The sequence below is a fragment of the Oncorhynchus kisutch genome, linkage group LG3 (genome assembly GCF_002021735.2).
Source record: "Oncorhynchus kisutch isolate 150728-3 linkage group LG3, Okis_V2, whole genome shotgun sequence".
NCBI classification, from domain to species: Eukaryota; Metazoa; Chordata; class Actinopteri; order Salmoniformes; family Salmonidae; genus Oncorhynchus; species Oncorhynchus kisutch.
This window is the reverse complement of record NC_034176.2, coordinates 50,062,000-50,086,995: the sequence shown is the minus strand read 5'-3', so window position 1 is coordinate 50,086,995 and position 24,996 is coordinate 50,062,000. Positions and strand designations below refer to the sequence as shown.

Here is a 24,996-nt window from a genome sequence, read left to right as displayed (position 1 = left end):
GACCATGTCCTCTTCCTCGGCTAGTCTGATGACGAGCAACACATTGTATACGTTGATTGTCAATATGGGAAGCTTCTAATAGTCTTGTGGATTTTAGATTTCATATGTTAATGGTAAGTAATAAAAAGTAATTAATTAAGTTATGAATGGGTACTGCTAATCCTGTAGCTTTATTAGTATAAAATGTTCATTAGCTACATATCCACTATGTGGAGTACTGTGAAGTATAGCTAGCTATAGCCAGAGCCTTTTATTTCCTGTTTCAAAATACATGGCTCAATATATGGCTCTGTAAGCTGTAACTAACAAACTAGCCTAGCTCGACTGACAACCGGCGATGTTGTCATAAAATACATCAGTTTGTAAATCTGTGTTCATAAAAACACTGTCTAATGCTTGTATACCTTGCCTCTTCAGCTGACATGTTGAAAATATTTACACAATCCATGCGACAACTCTATTAGCTAACTACTGTCTGCCTCTCGTCAATGTGCATCTTGTTAACTGTCACTCAAATGACAAGGGGCTGAAGCTCATTGGCTAGGGGGCTGGCCCCCGTGTGCCAAGCTTACATTATGTCACCAAAATCTGTGTAGATTCCCTGAATAGGGACAATGGTGCCACACAGCTTCCAGAAAACAGTCGCTTTCAAATACATTGACACATCCAGCCCAAAGTGGGAGTTTAAAAAAATACTGACAAATTCGCCAAAGTTCCGGAACGTCTCTTTAATCATCGCTGTTACTAACACTGGCTCCAGAAAAGTTTATTTAGCTGTATCATCAACCTTTGGTAATAATGCTAAATGGTAATTATTGCTAACTGATAATTATTGAATGAGTGGTTTGGCCTTGAACTGCACACAATACAATGAACTGAAACTGAGCATGTTCACTTTAGGTGTGTTCACACCATTGAACCGATACAGTGCGGCTCGAGTATCTCATTTGAAGAATCCATCATATGGAGCATAACTGATCCACGTAACCCATTTACATGCCAGCATCGCTTGGGACATGGCCGTTAAGTGTTTCGGCAGATAAGATGGTGGTGGGTAATCCTGCCTACTTGGGGTCTGTGCTATCCCTGAGTGGGCCGGGTGGGACTCTCCCCAGCTCCCAGCCTCCGTCTAATGGCTTCAGAGGCTGATTTACTTGATGTAATAAGGCCAGGAGGTCAAACGACTATCAGGCAGCCTTTGGGGTTGCTCCTCCAGCCAGGCATCAACACACAGCTGTTCCAGGACGATTTACAGCCCGGACAGTGACAGGGCCCAATCAGCGCGCCGTAAATGTCGGCCCAGGGAGATTGAGCAGTAACTAAAGCAGTGACAGGACACTGGGAGACAGATCAATGGCTGAGGGGCTACTGAGAACTAACTGTAAGCCACAGCACCTTCTTACCAGACCCAGGAAAAGGAAACATGAGGACCATAAATGGGTGTTATATGTTCTTGGATAAGTTTTTGATATCTGACACGTTATTGGATTTCTGACTTCCTCTTCTTAACATTTACTGTATGTAATTTCCCCTCCTCAATGCTCAAGTACTACTAGAGTATAGTACTTCTAGTTACGAAGAAATCATTATTATGTTTTCTTTTCTGCAGTTAAAATCACTTCTGTGTGGCGCCAGGAGAATTCGACATTTACTGACACGGGTCATTCCACTAAATGAGTGCCTTTTGATATTTTAAGTAGAAAAGGAGAATTTAATCAATTAGATTTTGAATATGAAAAAGGGCTTTCTAAAGTGCCAGAATTCTTCGTTTTGACATGTCCCTCCGCTAACCCTGTGTCACTTCGAGGAAGATTTTAACCCACTTCATCCCCAAACTCCCAAACTCTCTAACTCTAGGTTTCACCATCATTGTCAACCCCTGGTTATTTTGTTGATTTGACAAAGTCATTTCTGAAGATTATTTTTTATATAATTTCATTAGTGATTCATTTTACGTCTGTCCCTAATTTTAAGGTCAACCCTGTTACGTGAACTGAACTCACTTTTTAATATTGAGAAACTATTCCTTTTTAAATATTATTTTTAAAAGAAACATTTGATCTAATAGTCAATTCATACAGTAAAAGCACGTCAATGTTTTAACAATTAAATGTTTTTGTGAAGCTTGTATTCAATTGCCACTCCCTGTTGCACAAAACAACCTTCTATCCCCCTGTCACAAGGGGATTTATGTCTGATTTAAGAAGAAATCGCCAACCCTGTTACTTTATTTGGAACTAAATAGGCAATTTCTATAGTCCTTTTTAGATACCATGAAGATTTTTTAGTTATATTTGAGTTTTATTGTAATTCTGACATCGTTATACCAACACAGGACATATTATGGTATTGACATGGCAAGTTTGAAAATAAAAGAGAGCCGCACACTCTCGGAGCTCAGATGCAAAAATGTAATTACCAACGTTTCGACAAACAATGGCAAAGTCACAATGATCACAAGAATGGCTTCAGATGTCAGGGGGTGACCTTGATAATTTATTGTTAAAACGAGAGGCTGCCTGGATCTTTAACTTAAAGACCCTTGCGCCCTTCGGTCTCTACGTAGACTTTCATCTGAAGCCATTCTTGTGATTATTGTGACTTTGCCATTGCAATTGTTTGTAAGCTTGTGTAGTCAAATGAATTTATGATCGTATGCTATCCATTTGTTGTTTGTTTGCTGTTCTTTGTATGACATTTTAATGGCTGTCGAAACGTTGGTAATTACATTTTTGCATCTGAGCTCCTAGAGTGTGTGGCTCTCTTTTATTTTCAAGTTTTCTACTCTGCTAGCCAGCACCTCGCCTAAATAGGTGTGCGTTTCTTTTTCTACTAGATTGACATGGCAAGACCTGGCAGTTATTGCCTCTTCATCATGGTGTAGGTAAACTTCGTCCACTTGTCTTTGAAATTATTTGTTTGTTATCTAAACACAGTTGACAGATGGGTGTGAATAGGGTTGCACATTTTGGGGAATATTCAGAGGTGGAAACATTCCATGGGAATTAACAGGAATATATGGGAATTAACGGGAATATATGGGAATTAATGGATATTTTTGCGAATTAATATTATTCACATTTAAATGTAGATGTTTTTTGCATTGGATATTTTTACCATATCATATGGAGACAGAAACATAAACCTTTTACTTTATCATAAGTAGACATAATCGCAAATGATTAAATCCTTCCAATATAATTTTTTTCCAAAAAACAATTTAGTTACAAATTGAACTTTTAATTAAATGAGTTGACTCCTCATATGGGATGATTTCACTGAACAACAAAAGAAAGGGAATATTGAATGATCCCCAATGATCCATCGCATCTCCCAAAAACGTTTTCAACATCTGTAAAATGATAGTCTAGAAACTAAAGCTTTGGTTGTCTTCCTCTCAGGCTTCCATGTCTTCTCCCTGGACTTCCTCAATGTCCACCTCTTGAACATCAGACTCTGAGAACATCAGACTGGGTCCTCATCTTCACTGTCGCTTTCCAACCTTGTTGAGGATGACTCGTTGTCAGGCTCAAAAAGCCAAAAATTTGCACGGATGGCCACCAATTTTTCAACCCTTGTATTGGTCAGCCTGTTGTGTGCTTTGGTGTGTGTGTTCTCAAACAAGGACCAGTTGCGCTCTGAGGCGGCTGATGTTGTTGGGATTTGGAGGAGGATGGAGGCAACAGGGGAAAGAGCCTCAGAACCACAAAGTCCCTTCCACCAGGTGGCTCATGAGATATGTTGGCACGACTGCCATATTGCTATCCATCCCAAAGCCCTTGCTTGGAAGTGTACTTTGCCAGACTGCCAAGAACCTTGCTCTCATCCAGGCCAAGGTGGCGAGACACAGTAGTGATGACACCATAGGCCTTGTTGATCTCTGCACCAGACAGGATGCTCTTGCCAGCATACTTGGGGTCCAACATGTACGCTGCGGCGTGTATGGGCTTCAGGCAGAAGTCTTCACGCTTTTTGATCTATTTCAGAACTGCAGTTTCCTCTGCTTGGAGAAACAGTGAAGTGGGCAGGGCAGTACGAATTTCTACTCTTACATCTGCAAGCAGTCTGAACATCAGACAGGATGCCATTTTCTCCCTCAATCTGTGCAATGGCTACTGCTATAGGTTTCAGGAGTTTCAGGCTGCTTACCACTCTCTCCCAGAATACATTGTCCAGGAGGATCCTCTTGATGGGGCTGTCCATATCGGCAGACTGAGATATGTTCATTTCTTGGAGAGACTCCTTCCACTCCAGGAGAGTGCTCTTAATCTCCTCCCAATACTTGGTGAGGTAGATTGCTGCTATAACTTGATGACCCTTCACATACCTAACCATTTCCTTTGCTCTCTTGTAGAGTGTATCCATTGTTTTCAGTGCTATGATGTCCTTGAGGAGCATATTCAATGCATGAGCAGCACAGCTATTGGGTGTGATGTGAGGGTAGGACTCCTCCACTTTAGACCAAGCAGCCTTCATGTTCGCAGCATTGTCTGTCACCAGTGCAAATACCTTCTCTGTGGTCCAAGGTCAATGATGAATGCCTGCAGTTCATCTGCAATGTAGTGTGTCGGTGTGTCTGTTGTCCCTTGTGTCTGTGCTCTTGTAGAATACTGGTTGAGGGTTGTAGATTATGTAGTTAATTATTCCTTGCCCACGAACATTCAACCACCCATCAGAAATGATAGCAATACAGTGCTTTCTCTGATTTGTTTGACCTTCACTTGAACTCTGTTGAACTCTGCATCCAGCAAATGAATAGATAAAGCATGTCTGGTTGGAGGGGTGTATGCTGGGCAATGAACATTCAGAATTATCTTCCAATACACATTGCCTGTGAGCATCAGAGGTGAACCAGTTGCATACACAGCTCAAGCAAGACATTCATCAGCATTTCTCTGACTACATTCCTCCATTGAGTCAAAAAAAACATTTGATTCCATGAGGACCATGAGCTGTTGCTATCGATAAGGTGTCTGATTCATAATTTTCACCTCAAATAGAAGTAGAGGGACTTCTGTCAGAGGTTACTTGTTGTGAGCACTGAGGGAACTTTATGCACTTGGCCAGATGATTCTGGATCTTTGTTGCATTCTTCACATATGATTTGGCACAGTATTTGCAAATGTACACAGCTTTTTCTTCTACATTAGCTGCAATGAAATGTCTCCACATATCCGATAGTGCCCGTGGCATTTTCCTGTAAAGATGAGAAAAAAAAGTTTAAATAAATAAATACAATTCCATGTACAGATAAATAGTTAAACAGTTAGATTAAACAACTCCTTGAAGAAAAAGCTCTTCTGCTCATTTTATGATTTATCTTTATTTCTACTTTATTTGCTCAACACATCAGTAAAATCCCAATCCCACAACAACACATACAAACAACTCCCTTTGCTTTCAGAGCATCAGCAGTAACTGTAAAGTGGCCTTTAAAATGCTGTATACAGAGATTTATAAATTTGGCAATTTCCTTGATTATCGCAATCATTTACAAAATTGATTGCTCCAGTGAGCTATAGACAGATTTCAGCAATGCTATTGACAGGGTTCACCGCCGTAATAAACAGGTCGCTCCTCAATAAAGTGAGATGTCACTACGACCAGGGCTTGTTTAGCATGCAGAGAGAACTGAAGGTCACGTATGCAGGGAAATGTATAATAATGGAGGGGCTGAACTGTTGACATTGATAGCATACAGAGGGTAAGTCATATGCTGTGGTGTTTATTGGACATGATGGGAAGAAATACAACAGGGTGTGCATATGTGTGTGTGTTGTGCTGTCAGATCCTGTCGGGAGATAAAATACACAACACGGGAGAGACACAGCACTGCTCGAGATGCTAAATGCTGTTTTCACTGACGTTGAGTTTGCAGACGCACACTTTGCCTTTGCTTTGCATTTGTAACCCTCTGTGTAGACTAGAGTACAATGAGGGCTATTAATCAGTGTGTGTTTTCTTGGCTGCCCTGTCGTATGTGGGTCGTTCAATTCGGTGCCTTTTGAGAAGTGTGACTTGGTCAAAAACAAACATTTGATTTCACCTAATTTTACTGCGTTACAGTTCATATCAGGAAATCAGTCAATTTAAATCAGTTTTAAGATACCTTAAATAAAAAAGTAGGGGCGTGGATCAGAAAACCAGTCAGTATCTGGTGTGACCACCATTTGCCTCATCTCCTTCGCATAGAGTTGATCAGGCTATTGATTGTGGCCTGTGGAATGCTGTCCCACTCCTCTTCAATGGCTGTGCAAAGTTGCTGGATATTGGCAGGAACTGGAACACGCTGTCGTACACATCGACCCAGAGCATCCTAAACTGTGCAATGAGTGTCATGTCTGGTGAGCAAGCCATGGAAGAACTGGGACATTTTCAGCTTCCAGGAATTGCGTACAGATCCTTGCATCATGGGGCTGTGCATTATCATGCTGAAACATGAGTTGATGGCGGCAGATGAATGGCACGACAATAGGCCTCAGGATCTCATCACGGTATCTCTGTGCATTCAAATTGCCATCAATAAAATGCAATTGTGTTCATTGTTCGTAGATATGCCTGCCCATATCATAACCAAATGCCACCATGGGGCACTCTGTTCACAGTGTTGACATCAGCAAACCGCTTGCCCACACAACACCATACACATGGTCTGCAGTTGTGAGGCCGGTTGGACGTACTGACAAATTCTCTCAAACAACGTTGAAGGCAGTTTATGGTAGAGAAATTAATGTATCTGGCAACAGCTCTGGTGGACATTCTTGCAGTCAGCATGCCAATTGCACGCTCCCTCAAAACTTGAGACATCTGTGGCATTGTGTTGATGTTCCCAGCACAAGGTGCACCAGTGTAATGATCATGCTGTTTAATCAGCTTCTTGATATGCCAGACCTGTCAGGTGAATGGATAGTCTTAGCAAAGGAGAAATGGTCACTAATAGAGATGTAAACAAATTTGTACTAAATTTGAGCGATATAAGCTTTTTGTGCATATGGAACATTTCTGGGATCTTTTATTTCAGCTCATGAAACCTGGGACCAACACTTTACATGTTGAATTTGTATTTTTGTTCAATGTAGATAATGTTCAATGTTTCTTTAGGAAAAACAAGGAAGGGTTTTGTAGGCGGTGCGTAACTGGCAGTGGGGAAGTCAGGCGCAGGAGAGCAGAAATGGGTAACAGCCCTTTAATGATGCAAAAACAAACGGCACCCAGAACAGCAACATACAGGTTGAAACAACCCGTCGCCAACCAGTCAGAAATGCACAAAACACTTACAACAAACAATTCCACACACAGACATGGGGGGAACAGAGGGTTATATACACGTCAAATAATGAGGGAATCAGGTGTGTGGGAAAACAAGACAAAACAAATAGAAAATGAAAGGTGGATCGGCGTTGGCTAGAAAACCGGTGACGTCGACCGCCGAACGCCGCTCGAACAAGGAGAGGAACCGACTTCGGCGGAAGTCGTGACAGGTTTCACCATATTAAAATGAGAGTGCAATTCACGTACATAACAGGGTTGATCTTAAAATGAGGGACAGATGTAAATTTTTATTTCATGTGATTAGTGATAAATTATCTTCAGAAATTACTTTTGTCAAAGCAACAAAATAACTATGGCTTTACAATGATGGTGAAATTTGGGGATTAAGTGGGTTAAAATATTTCTTGAAGTTACACATGGTTGACGGAGGGATATGATTAATGATTCATTTGGGCCCTTTTAGCAAACCTTTTTTCATATTAAAAATCAGATGTATTGAATTTTCCATGTGGTCTATATTAAAGGGCACTAATTTAATATAAAAGGCTTTTAAAATGCAACATTGGTGCACAATTTATTTAGAAAATATCAAAGGGATGCTTAAGGAACTCACTTCGTGGAATGACCCATATTACACTATGTGGAGGAGATTGGGGCCTAATACGTATTGTAGGGATCAGTGGCTTCGCAAATGTGTCCCAATGTACATTAGAAGTTCATAAAGCATTCAAAAAGCGCCATAAACCCTGCTTAATGCAGGCTGTTATGCATTTCCAAAGTATCGTGCATAAATACTGTGTTATGTCAAATCCAATGTCACACGAAGGCCATAAAAAAATATCATGCAGCATTTTGGGATAACGTTATGCATATGTTGTCAATCATTACACCTTCATGCGACATGCGATGTTTTTTTTGTCCAGGCACACAGAAAAATATGGATAATTATTTATGCTGACAGTACTCCATGTGTTTGTTATCGGCCTAATATAACAAGTTGGAACAACATGACCCGAGACTCGGCAAAGTTGATAGATTAATTTGTATTCCTTCCTATCTTCTCAAAAGGAGTGAAAAACAATTCCACTCCAAAAGATATTTGGATACTGCAAAGGAAACACAAAAAAATACCAACATAAATATCACATCTGTAAACATCACTTGCTGTTGTCCAGCTGGACAGACGAAAAGGAGAAGAAAAAAAAGACAATTTAACAGTGAGAATATTTCTCACTTAGTAAGACGGACAATGACTTATTTTTTCCCTGGATTTGGGAAGAGGAGCTTGTACTCAGCGGGACACCCTGGAAGAGCTCCAGCATCAAAGTGTCTGGATCAGACGAGTCAAACAGTGTGCTGCTCCACAGGCCAGGGAAATGAATGGACTGTCAGGACTTTTTCAAGTGGACCAAAAAAATATGTTGGGGTGCAGTGAAGGGTTCAGTGGCTGCTGCTTGTGATCACAGCACAGGCTCTGTTGATGAGAGGCTGCTCTCCTCACTGCTTCATCGGCCTGTGGGATCTATAAGCACTATAGTAAAGATGACAGGCTGCCTTCTCCATCCAAATACGATTTTTAAAATGTCACTTTTTCACCCTGCTTCTTTCCAAATAACAATAATCTGATGTTGAATGTCACTACATTCTGTTCCCATTGCAATATACGATGAAAAAAAATCCCAATTCCATGATTGCTGTATGGCAGTGATATGACATTGATCTGGTAATTGTTTTTGCCATTTATATTTGTATTACTGAAAATTACCAAATGTAAGATTCCACTTTGTATTTCCCATAACGCGTGTCTATTATTAAGTGCTCACCACTTAGTTTAAATTGTGACTCAGTCCAGATTTTAGGAAAACTAGTTTAAAAATGTCAGCTGTTGAATAGAAAAAAAGGAAATAAGTAAATAAAAGTATAATTTTCTTCATTTCTTATTAATGTCTATCTACAGTGCACAATCATCTCTTGTCTCAAGATGGATATGATAATTTAGATAAAGCAGCTGGAGGACCTGTCTTGTGCTTGTGTAACAAACATCTCCAGTATAAGTAATACCTTAAAGGGAAAGTTCACCCAAATTAGAAAATCACAATTGGTTTCCTTGCCCTGTAAAAGTTGATTTTCTGGGCACTGTTTCCACATGCTAACGTTTTAGCATCTGTGGCACAAATCTCATTCAAGTCACTGGACTGATATTAGCATTTTTTTGCGCATCATGTTCAAATGATCGATAAGTGACTTTGTTGAGGTTCACAATCAATTTGACATACTTTCGGATGATTTTGACATGTTGTGCAAAGAAAGCTCATATAAAATGCTAAAATGTTAGCATGTGGAATGTGGAAACTAGATTGCTTACAGGGTAAGGAAGCCAATATGTAATTTTGTAATTTGGGTGAACTATCCCTTCAAGTATTCTATCATGCTGTCAAAGCCAGAGATGGTTCACCAGAAAAGCCACAAGGATAAGAATGGAATGGCATAAGGAAGGGGAATCACAGCCGACAAACTAGATGTCAGAGATTCAATGGGGTCAGTGGGGTCTTGAAATCTCATCCATTTTGCTGGTGGCCAGTGACAAGGCTCGAATCCACCTACTGCCTAGATGCAAACTGAATGAACTGCGACAGGGATAAAGCTGTTTTATACATTTCGAAGAGTAGGACATTGTACATCACTATTATCCATGATTATCCCCGACAAAAATATCTTCCAAAATAAACAATTAAAATGTTTTATTCAGAAATTATTATATTTCTTAGATACGGTCCTTACATCTTATATTTATGTCTCTATGTTTTCACTTCAATGTACTTATTAGTCAACCAGCTTTTCCAATATGAGTAGCTTTTTTTGCCATGAACATGATGAAATGGCCAAATAAATATATATTGTTTTCTCATTGTGTGGCTATTTCAGATTGGTTGGTTGATATATAGTGACTGATATTGGGGGCACATATGTTAACAGAGCTTTAAGTGAGAGTGAGAGAGCGAGAGCGAGAAGCCTCGTTTATACCTGGTGCTAAAATGCATACTTGGTCCTGATCTTGTCCACATTCTAATTGTGCCTATATTTTCAGATATGCATCTACACATGGTATTAAAATGTGTCTCTTATCTATCCACTGTGTCCACATTGTGACCAAATTTCCTGGTCCCTCACTGTATGCAAATTATTTGACAGATATTCTTTAAAAATATGATGAATTTACACATATCGATGTCATAAGTCAATGGTACCACCTGTCAATGATTTTAAAAGTGATCATGATGATGATTTAAATGGTTTCACTGTCCAGATGTTTTATTATTGTCACACACAGGATACTGTAAGTGTAGTGAAATGTTTTATTTATTTTTTATTTTTACAGGGTCAGCCATAGCACCCCTGGAGCAAATTAGGGTTAAGTGCCTTGCTCAAGGGCACATCGACAGATGTTTCACTTTGTCGGCTCAGGTATTCGAATGCTCTAAACCATGTGTCAAACTCATTCCACGGAGGGCCAAGTGTCTGTGGGTTTTGCTCCTCCCTTGGACTTAATTGATGAATTAAGCTCACTGATTAGTAAGGAACTACCCTCATCTGGTTGTCTTGGTCTTAATTGAAAGGAAAAACCAAAAACCTTCAGACACTAGGCCCTCTATGGAATGAGTTTGACTCCCTGCTACCCTATGTCTACACTTGTGAATATCCAGACACAATGCGTGCCCGACTACCTCCGGAGGTGGGCAGGAAGATCGGATCACAATCAGATCATCGTCTACACCCGTCTAAAAATGTGGGCACAATCAGAATGTGGACACAATCAGGACAAAGGACGCATGTTAGAACCTGGTATAAATGGGGCTAGAGAGAGGAAGGAAAGGAAGCCACTGAAATATTTGAAACCAAAATTGTATGCCATCCTTTTGAAGATGGAATCCGCAATAAGCGGAAAAAGCATCACTGTCGGCCTCACGGCCGGTGTTATTATAATTTTTTTACAAAGCAGAGGTGGAGGTTAAACAAATTTCATTACTTATGCTGTTGTTCTATCACGTGCAATGTTGTTTGCAGCAACTTTGTTGTTGTAATATTGCAAACTGACATGGCAGTTTCACCATTAAGGATTCCAGCTTTAACTCACATCATCAACTTTAGATGCTGTTAAGCTAGAGCAAATCATTTTCATACTTGAACGATACTCTGGGGCAGGGCTCTCCAACCCTGTTCCTGGAGAGTTACCCTCCTGTAGGTTTTTGCTTCAACCCCCGTTGTAACTAACCTGATTCAGCTTATCGACGAGTTAACTATTTGAATCAGTGTGCTAGGTTAGGGTTGGAGTGAATCTACAAGACAGTAGCACTCTAGGAACAAGGTTGGAGAGCCCTGCTCTCGGGTAAATCATGTTTATACTTTTACAATGCTCTCACATGTACACTGTATACATTTTACAACAACATGTGGAGCTTGGCAGTCCATCACATTCTTAATTCCTGTGTGCGTCATTTTTGAAAGTTGTGTAGATAACAATTAAAGGGTGCTTTAATGAATCATGCTTGTTGTGTATCTGTAGGAAGACTAACTACATAAACCCCCATTGCCTTCCAGATCTATGACCAGGAAGGGACGTTACAGCACTTTATTGACGGCAATGAGCCGAGCAAGTCGAGCTGGATGAGATACATTCGCTGTGCACGGCACTGTGGCGAGCAAAACATGATGGTGGTCCAGTACAGGTAAAGACTGCATGGAATGTGGGTGGGAAAGTATCATGTTACTTCCACCAGGAATTTAATCATTTAGAAATTGTATTAACATTAATATCACTCCATACCATGTAGGCCCAACTGCGAGTACAGCATGTGATCAACACTATGTATTCAGGCATCAATTATTATTCACACAGCAAATTTGACACTGTCAGCTGCAGTCTATGCAGGCTTACCATACAGATGCCATATCTTAATTTGATCATCATGTTGTTGTAGGAATATTCCTGCACAGCAGGGAATTCAAGCTTGAAGTCTATTTGAGGTTTGAAAAGGCTCCTAAAGTTTGTAATTTCCGCTTAAAAATGTCAGACTTGATTTGCCCTAACAAAAAAATTTATCAACCCCTACAACAGCACCACTGTTGGCCAGTCTCAATGTCAACAGTGAAGAGGTGACTCTGGGATGCAGAGTTGCAAAGAAAAAAGCCATATCTCAGACTGGCCGATAAAAATAAAAGATTAAGATGGGCAAAAGAACACAGACACTCGACAGCCTAGAAGGCCAGCATCCCGGAGTTACCTCTTCACTGTTGACGTTGAGACTGGGGTTTTGCGGGTACTATTTAATGAAGCTGCCAGTTGAGGACTGTGAGGCGTCTGTTTCTCAAACTAGACACTCTAATGTACTTGTCCTCTTGCTCAGTTGTGAACCTCCCACTCCTCTTTCTATTCTGGTTAGAGACAGTTTGCGCTGTTCTGTGAAGGGAGTAGTACACAGCGTTGTACCAGATCTTCAGTTTCTTGGCAATTTCTCGCATGGAATAGCCTTAATTTCTCAGAACAAGAATAGACTGACGAGTTTCAGAAGAAAGTCCTTTGTTTCTGGCCTCTTAAGGATCCACCCCCTTTTTTCCAGTTTTAGCCTAAAATGACACCCAAATCTAACTGCCTGTAGCTCATGCCCTGAAGCAAGGATATGCATATTCTTGGTACCATTTGAAAGGAAACACCTTGATGTTTGTGGAAATGTGAAAGGAATGTAGCAGAATATAACACAATATATCTGGTAAAAGATAATACAAAGATAAAAACAAACCATTCTTCTGTATTTTTTTTGTACCATCATCTTTGAAATGCAAGAGAAAGGCCATAATGTGTTATTCCAGGCTAGATGCAATTTAGATTTTGGCCACAAGATGGAAGCAGTGAATGTGCAAAGTTTTAGACTGATCCAATGAACAATTTACATTTCTGCTAAAAATGTTGTAACAAGACTGCCCAAATGTGCCTAATTTGTTTATTAATAACTTTTCATGTTCAAAATTGTGCACTTTCCTCAAACAATAGCATGGTATTCTTTCACTGTAAAAGCTACTGTAATTGGACAGTGCAGTTAGCTTAAATTCTTGTTAATCTTTCTGCCAATATCAGATATGTCTATGTCCTGGTAAATGTTCTTGTTACTTACAACCTCATGCTGATCACATTAGCCTACGTTAGCTCAACCGTCCCATGGGAGGGACACCGATCCCAGCACAACAGTTTTCAGCTGTGCTAACATAATTGCAAAAGGGTTTTCTAATGATCAATTAGCCTTTTAAAATGATAAACTTGGATTGCTAACACAAAGTGCCATTGGAACACAGGAGTGATGGTTGCTGATAAATCCGCCTCTGTACGCCTATGTAGATATTCCGTAAACAAATCTGCCGTTTCCAGCTACAATAGTCATTTACAACATTAACAATGTCTACACTGTATTTCTGATCAATTTTATGTTATTTTAATGGACAAAAAAATGGCTTTTCTTTCAAAAACAAGGACATTTCTAAGTGACCCCAAACTTTTGAACGGTAGTGTATATATACAAAGTAGTCCAAGACTATGAAGTGAAATAACTTAATACTGATGATCTGTGGACTAGATCCAATAGTTTTGCTGTCTTGACCCATGATTGTACCAAACTAGGCCCATATCCATAAGGCTTTTCAGAGTAGGATTGCTGATCTAGGATAAGTTTGCCTATTAGATCATAATAAATAGGATTCCATGGACAGAGGGAACCTGCTTTGTGAAAACAGGCCCTGGTCCATAACTATGAGAGAGCTATGATTAGTGAAAACCTTTGAGACTTAGTTCCACATCATCATATACATGTACTCCTAATGCAGACACTCCTGTTTCCCTCCTCTGAGCCGTGTGGGGATGTCCTCCACAGGCAGTCAGCTGGTTTGAATTCCTTATGTTATGATTTGCAATATCTAAATGGAATTCTCTTCAAAGCAGCTCGTGATTGATTGACCCTGGGATGGCTGTTTTGTTTTTGCTCTGACAATAATGTCCATTGGCATGTGCTTCACTTTGCCTGCACTGGGACGTCCCGCCGTTGTCTTTATGAGTCATCCAACCACAATACTAAATACATGTCAGCAAGGGAAATATTATCCAAAACTGAAAAAATGCCTTTGATGTGCTCCACTGAGCTGAGATTTGCACAAGTTTTGAAAGTGACAGCAGGCTTGTAAGAAATGGTTTACATTTACACTCTTTCACCCGCCTCAAAGTGTGCAAGACCACCTATCGCTTAGAAAACAGCCCTCTGTCAGCAGCCAACTGAGTCATTTAGTCCCAGTACATTTATTTGTGTGCTCCAGTGTTTATGTTAAGTGAGGCCAAACTGAGAGACGGAACATTACAAGGGTATAAAATACATGGAATACTTGTGCTTTTCTCAGGTTATAAGATGTATTTGATTTATGGGCTTTGCTTCATATTTATGTTGTGGTGGAAGGAATTAATACAAACTCACAGGCTTCACCAGCTAGGCCGAGACCAAAGAAGCATTTCTGTCAAATGTTTATATATTTTTTTTTTTACATAATTATTTGAAATATATGGATATGTTATTTGCTAGTGAAGCAAAATCCTGGAATGTCAGCATGGGGGCATATTTAAGATAGTGACAAAGTAATGCATATCCCACTGCCATGGAAATGTACAGTATAATGCCTATTCATTTCGAAACTGATTCATTAAATAAGCATTGCATCACAGCTGCCATGTTTCTTCTTGTAAAACCTCAGCCTGTCACATGCAGAGTTTTTCAACTCGCCAAAGAGGAAATTGGATGTGATGCTTGGACGTGATTATATATTCTGTCAGAATGCAAAAGGCATACTGAGGGCCTCTATAATGCTTTTGTTTGCATTTACTGTCGTACATCGTTTGTACATGAAATTGTGTTGTGAGCAGTTCACACATACACACTGGGCACACCACATTTCAACATAAAAATGTGGGTAATATTTGGTTGAGACGTTGATCAATGAGATTTCAACCTTTATTCACCCACTCAAAAATACAGAAGTTTGTTGAATTCTCAAAGTGTTATCTCTATGCTTTCAAACATCTAAAAGCACAAATTCTAATGGAGAAACAATGTCAGATTTTTGGTTTAGGGCTCAATTCAATCCGTATAGCCAAAGTTCAGCGCTATAGCTCGCTTGAAATGTAAAGGTAATTTTTCGATTGAACAGACATATGCAGTGTTTACCGTGAATTAAGTCCCTGTGAATGCAGGAACACATTTTTGATGAAGTCCTATTCTTTAACTTACATTTCTGGTTAAGATGGAGACGTAAATCCAACATATTAATTATTAACTTGAAGATTACATTTGAAATCATTTTTTTTGTTGAACCCTGGGTTGAATTGAAACAATAGCTGTTGATTTCGCAAATGCTATATTGGCCTATTAGATAATGACTTTTAAAGTATGGTTACATTTCATTTGCTCTATTGAACCTCCTTTGGAATGACTTTGATAGCAACAGTGAATCTATTTAGTTAGTCATTCTCATGATAGCACATTGGTAGTCGTCAGTGACAAATATCAAAACGAAGCAGTCCTGGGCTTGGTTAATACCATGGATGGATTAGTTGTAGATAGATCATGTCTCCAGTAGGAGGTGCTGCCCAGCCTATTGTTTTTTACTGATATTGCCTATAATGTAGAAAATCTGATACTGTTTCAAAGGTACATATTCAACATATTTTATACAAGCTTGATCTATGTTGAAAATTGGTTACCATGATGACATAATTCTGTGGTTGAAACGTCACCCTCAAAACAACTTTTTTTCAAATCCAATGTATTTTCCATGTCGATTCCACATCACAATATGTTGACAAATTACATTGAAACAACCAGTTTGTGCCAAGTGGCTTGATGAATTGACAGCATTTTTTTCTCTACTGCACAGATCATGTATATTCTACCGGGCATGTATGGATATTCCAAGAGGAACAGAACTCCTTGTCTGGTACAATGACAGCTACACCTCCTTCTTTGGCATCCCTCTACAGTGCATTGCACAGGATGAAAACTGTAAGCATCTCTTTCTCCTTTCTCATCTCTTCTAGTCATCTCTCTCTCCTGTTTTTCTATATTCAACTCATTTGTTTCATTCTTCTGTCCCAATTAACATATACAGGAAATAAGACAAAAACATACATACAGTATACAGTACATTACTCTGTGCTGGGCCATTGGGTTGGTGTGCAATTGTTGTTGTTGTCCCTATTTCATCTGAACATTCAAAAGGGATATGATCCACATACAGCCATCAGCATGTACTGATTTTAAACAATTAAAAACAAATATCCAAATATAGTATGACTCCTATAAAGATATCTAGTATTTCCATGTAAGAATACTAGAATGATATAGTACGCAACATTGTCATGAATAGGAATAATGACAGGTGTAAAAAAATCTGGTGCCTAACATAACCCAACAAAGCATATTTGCAAAAGGACTACTGTCCAAAAAGTAGTAGGTTAATGAAAATGCTATTATTTACTTTGGATTTCAGTGTGTAATTTTATTAAAGACAAAAAGCATTTGACTGGGCATAGCTGTCCCAAGCCACAAAAACTGATGCAAATAGTGGACCCTTAAATTTACTTAAGCCTGATTTATATGGCTGAACCAAACAAACCTTGCCAGTGCAAACAGGATGAAAAATTATTTTGTCATATTGTGGCGAATTAAACCAATGACTCAATGTTGATTTTCAACGGACAGTACAGTTACATATCACAATTTTCTATTTTCTAAGCTGTTCTCTCATAGAAGAGACAATCGGTTAGGTTTATTGAAACAATAGTATTTATCTCCCCCAGACATTTTTGAGGGATTGTCTGTTAACAGTCTTTGTAGGAGCATTTGGGAAAATGAATGACTATTTTCTGTCTTAACCAGCATTTTGCCCCATACTGCTCTGTCTGGTTTCTTTGGAACTCACTGGCCACTGGAGGTCTTGGACAACCGACAGGGCCTGACAGTTCACTGTTTACATGTTCGACATTTTATTACTTCAGTCTAGTTGGAGTCCTGTTTAGACAAGTGCCTTTTCATATAAACTGTTTTAAAAGTGTATAGTATAATTTGATAGATGCAGTATTGCAGCCTTAAAACGTGGCAAACAATGGAGAGGTCGAGAAGGGAGAGTGCTGTGAACTCCTTGCAAATCAGCATACCCTGCATGAATCAATATATCTTAGTATAGCTCTCTTAAAGGAGAATCTACCCATTACAGACACTGAAGCCTGGTTACACAGAAATAGACCTCTTCCCCTAATTACAACCCACATGAAGGAATAGTGTGTGCATGTGATAGCAAATGAAAGCTGCTGGATTGGTGAGGTTCAGTACTATGAATATGCCCTTTAACTAGTCAATGCTCTCGTCTACAACATGCACAACTTCAGAACCACCTCACAATTGTTTTTATGTACATTTTCACAAGTTAGCTTCAATCACACTTCCTTAGCCCGATACTGAACAGCGTTACGAGATCTAACATTAAAACAATGCCCAGAAAAATTGAAGTTTTATTAAATAAGAAAGGCCTAGCCCTATTCCCACATGTATCACGTTACAGTTGTGTAAATCTGTGTTTATGTACACAGCGTGTTGCAATACAAAGAATGTGGGATGTGGTTTGTCCACCCATGAGCTATTATGGCTCTGACTTCTTGAATGCAGTCAGAGATCAGTGTGTAGTGATGAAGAATCATCATATGTTTCTTATAAGAACAATGAAACTTTCTTGCATCAAGTTGTTTATGCTTAGGATGCACAAAGACTGCAGCTTTTCTTTTCTGTGATCCAGTAGCTGAGAGAGAATAGATCTCATCTGTGTTGTTATGTTTTGGTCATGACTAGAACTCACCCACATGGTAAGAAAAACAACAACAAGATAGTCAATGACAGTCAAACTCAGAACCAAGATAAAATAAGTATAAATTTAGCCTGTTGCATTTAGCCGAAGTGAAATGAAGAAAGATTAAATTAGTTAATGAATTGTGATGACAGTATTCTATTAACTGTAGCTAGGGAAACATGTATGTATGGAAATCTATTCAGGATAAAAGTTTTGTGATAATACAAATAGGATGCATAAGCTTCAAAGCATAATATTTTTCCAATGTCTTTATTTTGAATATTAAAACTCTGACCTTGTGAATTAGAATGAATGTTACCCCATTCCAGTTGTATAAGGGTGCTAAGGCACAACATACTAACTGTATCCTCACATCACATGCTGATAGTGGTTTACATGACTGTATGTTCCATGTTTTCTACTGTTTTCCTCCTTTAGTGAATGTACCAACCACAGTTATGGAGGCCATGAGCAGACAAGAGACGCTGCAGCCGCTCAGTAAAACGGGCAAAGGTTTCTCGGTGGCCCTGCTGCGCTCCATGGTCTTCCCCCACTCGCCCTGCTCCAGAAGCTTCTCCCTGATGGACAAAGGTGGCCACACGGACTCCGGCTTCAACCAGATGAGCTCTAAGAACCAGCGAGTCCTAGCCAGCCCCACCTCCACCAGCCAGCTGAGCACCGAGTTCAGTGACTGGCACCTCTGGAAGTGCGGCCAGTGCTTTAAGACGTTCACGCAACGCATCCTGCTCCAGATGCATGTGTGCACACAGAACCCAGACAGGTAAGGTAACAGCCTTTGAGCCATCTCATAAAATGAATCATCATAATGCTTGATATATCCTAGTAGTCTCAGACTCTTACAGACATTTAGGCGTTCTTCTTGCTTTGTGTCTATTTTTAATTTCAGAAAGTTCTGTTTCCATGGGGTTCATTGGGGGGGGGGGGGGAAACACTTGCCATGCTATTCTATATAGTGTAGTGATGAATGGGGTTGGTTGTCACACTTTTTACTCGAGTGTATTTCTCAGCAACAGTATATCTTACAAAACTCTCTTCAATATTAGTAGAAAGACCAAGGTCTGGGGTTGAAATGGGGAACCTTTTTATCCTCACATCTTATTCCAACATGCCATTAAAAGCCATCAAACACACGGTCCACTTGTGACAACCAGCCCCATCGTGGGGTTGGTTGTCACACAGTATGGGGTTGGTTTACATACTGTTTGCTAGTAGCTTATTCCTTTTGTAACAGGAAGTGAAGCAATATAGCATACAGTCTTATAAATAACCTTTCTTTGATAAAATGTTATTTCGAACACAATTCAGCATTTTATGCCTCGTAAATAACGTGCCATTTTGAGTACATTTCTGTGTGCATGCATGTGTTTGCACATGTATGTGTGGGTGTGTGACAGACAATATGTGTGGAAGAGGGAGGCAACGAAGGGAGCTCTTTATAGCACAAACACAAAAGAGCTTGTGATTTTTACTGTATACTGGCCATGGCAATGTAGCTGAACAATATGATTGCATTGGCTTCTAAACAGCTTCTACCCCCAAGCCATGAGACTCCTGAATGGCTACCCAGACTATTTGCACCCCCCCACCCCCCACGCTGCTGCTACTCTTTGTTATCATCTATGCATAGCCACTTTAATAACCCTACCTGCATGTACATAATTACCTCAACACCTGTGCCCCCCGCACATTGACTCTGTACCGGTACCCCCTGTATATAGCCCCACTATTGTTATTTACTGCTGTTCTTTAATTATTTGTTTTTCTTATCTCTTACTTTTTTTCTTAAAAGTACTTTGGTTAAGGGCATGTAAGTAATAATTTCACTGTAAGGTCTACACCTGTTGTATTCGGCGCATGTGACAAATAACATTTGGTTTGATTTGACATGAAAGGCCCAATGAGCACTAACATAGGAGCAAATCAAATTTCATGTCAAATGAAATGCTAATAAATAGTCTGGGCTATATTTTAGAGAAAGGAAGGAATACATACAGTTGGAAATTTACATACACCATAGCCAAATACATTTAAACTCAGTTCATCACAATTAATTAACTAGGCAGTTAAGAACAAATTCTTATTTTCAATGATGGCAGGTTAACTGCCTGTTCAGGGGCAGAACGACAGATTTGTACTTGTCAGCTCGGGGGTTTGAACTTGCAACCTTCTGGTTACTAGTCCAACGCTCTAACCACTAGGCTACCCTGCCGCCCCTAATAGTAGAGAGATTTATTTATTTCAGCTTTTAATTCTTTCATCACATTCCCAGTGGGTCAGAAGTTTACATACGCTCAATTAGTATTTGGTAGCATTGCCTTTAAATTGTTTAACTTGGGTCAAACGTTTCAGGTAGCCTTCCACAAGCTGAAGTTGGGTGAATTTTGGCCCATTCCTCCTGATAGAGCTGGTGTAACTGAGTCAGGTTTATAGGCCTCATTGCTCACACATGCTTTTTCAGTTCTGCCCACAGTTTTTCCATAGGATTGAGGTCAGGGCTTTGTGATGGCCACTCCAATACCTTGACTTTGTTATCCTTAAGCCATTTTGCCACAACTTTGGAAGTATGCTTGGGGTAATTGTCCATTTGGAAGACCCATTTGTGACCAAGCTTTAACTTCCTGACTGATGTCTTGAGATGTTGCTTCAATATATCCACATAATTTTCCTGCCTCATGATGCCATCTATTTTGTGAAGTGTACCAGTCCCTCCTGCTGCAAAGCACCCCCACAACATGATGGTACCACCCCGTGCTTCACAGTTGGGATGGTGTTCTTGGGCTTGCAAGCCTCCCCCTTTTTCCCCCAAACATATCGATGGTGATTATGGCCAAACAGTTCTATTTTTGTTTCATCAGACCATTTCTACAAAAAGTACGATCTTTGTCTCAATGTGCAGTTGCAAACCATAGTCTGGCGTTTTTATGCCGGTTTTGGAGCAGTGGCTTCTTCCTTGCTGAGCAGCCTTTCATGTTATGTCAATATTGGATTTGTTTTACTGTGGATATAGATACTTTTGTACCTGTTTCCTCCAGCATCTTCACAAGGTCCTTTGCTGTTGTTCTGGGATTGATATGCACTTTTTGCACCAAAGTACATTCATCTCTATGAGACAGAACGCGTCTCCTTTCTGAGCGGTATGATGGCTGCGTGGTCCCATGGTGTTTATACTTGCATACTATTGTTTGTACAGATGGACGTGGTACCTTCAGTCATTTGGAAATTGCTCCCAAGGATGAACCAGACTTATGGAGGTCTCCAATGTAATTTATTTTGATTTTTTCAAGCAAAGAGGCACTGAGTTTGAAGGTAGGCCTTAAAATACATCCACAGGTACACCTCCAATTGACTCAAATGATGTCAATTAGCCTATTAGAAGCTTCTAAAGCATGACATGATTTTCTGGAATTTTCCGAGCTGTTTAAAGGCACAGTCAACTTAGTGTATGTAAACTTCTGACCCACTGGAATTGTGATGCAGTGAATTATAAGTGAAATAATCTGTCTGTAAACAATTGTTGGAAAAATTACTTGTGTCTTGCACAAAGTAGATGTCCTAACCGAGTTGCCAAAACTATAGTTTGTTAACAAGAAATTTGTGGAGTGGTTGAATACGAGTTTTAATGACTCCAACCTAAGTGTATGTAAACTTCCGACTTCAACTTTATTTTTTTCAACAATTTTCCATCCCCCAAAAATGTGGAATAAGCAGGCTTTGATTTCTGGTCAAACAGATGGAAAGGGGGTCTTGTAAAACAGTATAGATCAGTGTAGTAGAGTTTAGTACAGTGGAGAAAACTAGAGTACAGTATAATTCACTGTATTGTGCTGAATTCTACTGTGATGACCAAACCTGTGAAACATAGACATATATGATTGGTACAGATCTTGTCCAGTCCAGACCCCTAAAAATGCTAATATATATATATATATATATATTTAAATGTACCCCTTTTTTCTACCCATTTTCATTATATCTAATTGGTAGTTACAGTCTTGTCCCATTACTACATCTCCCGCACGGATTCGGGAGAGGCGAAGGTCGAGAGCTATGCATCCTCCGAAACACAGCCCTGCTAAGCTGCACTGCTTCTTGACACACTGCTCGCTTAACCCGGAAGCCAGCCACACCAATGTCAGAGGAAAACTGTCCAACTGGCGACCATGTCAGTGTGCATGTGCCCGGCCTGCCACAGGAGTCGCTAGAGCGCGATGGGACAAGGACATCCTGGCCTGCAAAGCCCTCCCCTAACCCGGACGGCGCTGGGCCAATTGTGCGCCGCCCATGGGTCTCCCGGTCGCAGCCGGCTGCGACACAGCCTGGGATCAAACCCAGGTCTGTAGTGACGCCTTAGACCGCTGCGCCACTTGGGAGGCCCCCCAATGCTAATTCAAATGGTAGTTACCACATGGCTTGACCTCGGTATCATAGATGTTACCAAAATTAAAACATTTACAAAGAAAATACCAATATATATTGTTTACTTTCACCTATGAAAAACTCTAATTCCCCTCACCTCAGTGTTTTGTCATGCTGACATGAATTGACCAGGTGGATGAGTTATTTCAAATAATTCACACATTTGAACCTTAAAATTGGGAGTAATTAGCACTGTGACAACCAACCTCTGAGTCTCCCCTATGCTGTATGAGATACAATTCATTGTTCCTATCAGTAATTTGCATGCCAATACATGTGGTCTTTCTCTCTCACAGTGGTTTCAGGGTTCAAATCCAGTGTGTAACATCTCCCAACTTAATTAAATACCGTGGGGGAGGGGGGGTGTATTGGACATTTTTGCTTAGCACAATTTTTCTTCAGAGCATACAAACCTATAAATCAGTTGCAGCTGTCACAAAGAAATACCTACCCTAACTGTGATGCGGAGGAAAACAGATGCCACTTATTCAATAAACTAATATTCATACAGAAGAAAAATGTTGCCTGGATACCCAGGAGTTGAAGTCAATATGAGCGTTTGTCAATACTCAACTTTATGACCCTGGGGTGCAGATAAAATTTAGCTGAACAAGGGAATCTGGATCTGTTGATATTTGGATGCACAGCCTTTGCACCCAGTAAATTACCCAATGCATCTGTTTAAAATGTTCTCGGCTGTGGTTTATGGGTTTTGGCTTATACATATTTATTGATGTTTAGTTTATATGTACATTTGGGAGAAAGATGAATTGCTGTAGTATATCAGCACTAGAAAAATCATTTTGCTTACCTGTTTAGCTGAGATCCTACAAAGGAGTGCCCGAGAAGTTTTTCCTATTTTTTTTAGTCACTTGGAATGTATCCCTCAATAAAGAAATACCGTATCTTTATGGTAATATAGTAGATCAAGGAACAAAGCCTGTTGTGTTTCTGTTTACTTTGCTACTTATCCTTTAATTTAGTATTCAGCCTTCAGTATGTATCAATAGTATTTATTAATATTGAATATCTAACAGAACAATACAATACTGTACAGTATTCCTTTAAGAAATTAAGCATTTGAAGATAGTCTATCACTTACCCAAATAAGGTGTGCAGTAACTATGAGCATTCATTTTGAAGGATATTATGTTTGTTCTTCTGCATTTCCAATGAACGATAGGGTGGTTACTGCTCAGGCTTTGTTTTTTCTGTTCTTAGGGCGAAAAGGCCAGGGATCGCCCTACTGAGAGTTTCAAATGGGAAAGAAGTGGTGGTGTGTAGCACAGAAGGGCCTCTACCTCAGTAAATAACGTTTCAATACTCTAATCAGCAATGAGCACTTGATATTCTAGTGTGGTTCTGTGTTACTCAGTTGGTAGGGCATTGAGCTAGCAATGCCTGGATCATGGGTTCGAATTCCTGCTGGGCCACCCATATAAAAATGTATTAATTCACTGTTGTAAGTCGCTTTGGATAAAAGTGTCCACTAAATGGCTTATATTATATTAGTACTACGTATGTGTACACTCCTGACTTTGTTGACACATAAGATTATTCAGTTATTTTGTTGATAACTCTTGAGTCTAAAACCACAGATGCTCTACTGGTTTGAGGGCTAAGGATTGCTATGGAAAATCAAGAGCATTGATATATAGTATGTAGGCTATGTAGATAGTGGATGCGGCCCAAATGGGACCCTTTTGGGCTCTGATCAAAAGTAGTGCACTGTACAGTATAGGGAATATGGTGCCATTTGTGAAGCACCCTTGGTTGTAGATTTAGATCATGCTGAGACGTCTACCACTAACTGGGAGTAACAAGATTGTAAGAAAAAATATTATATTTATTTATGCATAAATGTAACATCTCCTGAATTGTAAAACTCAATTAATTGAATTGTAATAATCATACAATTACTTGAAAGCAAAATAACTTTAAATAGCATGTTTATTCAACCCTAACCAGTAAGGTACCATTATTTATAATAAGGGTTACATGATGAAAATCGGACCTCTCTGAAATGAAAATGGATGGCCCTCCATTCAGCAAAATATATTTGACCTAAATTATCCCTGAACGGCTGAAAAAAACAAGTCCCTATACCCCAAATAATAATTAAAACAAAGTGGATGGCAGAGAACATGTTTACTGTTTACCCTAACTTTTTGGACAGACCAGAGCTTTAGATATGCAGTTTTAAAGCTGTTCTTTGTCCTGTAAGCATTACAGGGCAACGCAGGAATTTTGATAGTGCACAGGGCTATGGGCCAGAAGGTTGTGGGTTCACAGACAAGCGTGGACAAGAGTAGAGGTGAAAATATCTCCTTTAAGCATTGCATGAATCAATCATTGTAT

General features: G+C 39.7%; 1 protein-coding gene across 2 annotated transcripts in view; it reads left to right on the top strand.

Annotated features, from left to right (window-relative positions):
• Positions 1-24,996, top strand: part of prdm6 (PR domain containing 6) — a 52,022-nt gene that overhangs the window by 18,156 nt on the left and 8,870 nt on the right. For both annotated transcript variants that reach the window (XM_031807897.1, XM_020465956.2), the window contains exons 4-6: positions 11,872-11,999; positions 16,237-16,361; positions 18,640-18,982. In XM_031807897.1, coding sequence (XP_031663757.1) covers positions 11,872-11,999; positions 16,237-16,361; positions 18,640-18,982 — 596 coding nt within the window. The remainder of the gene's footprint in view (positions 1-11,871; positions 12,000-16,236; positions 16,362-18,639; positions 18,983-24,996) is intronic.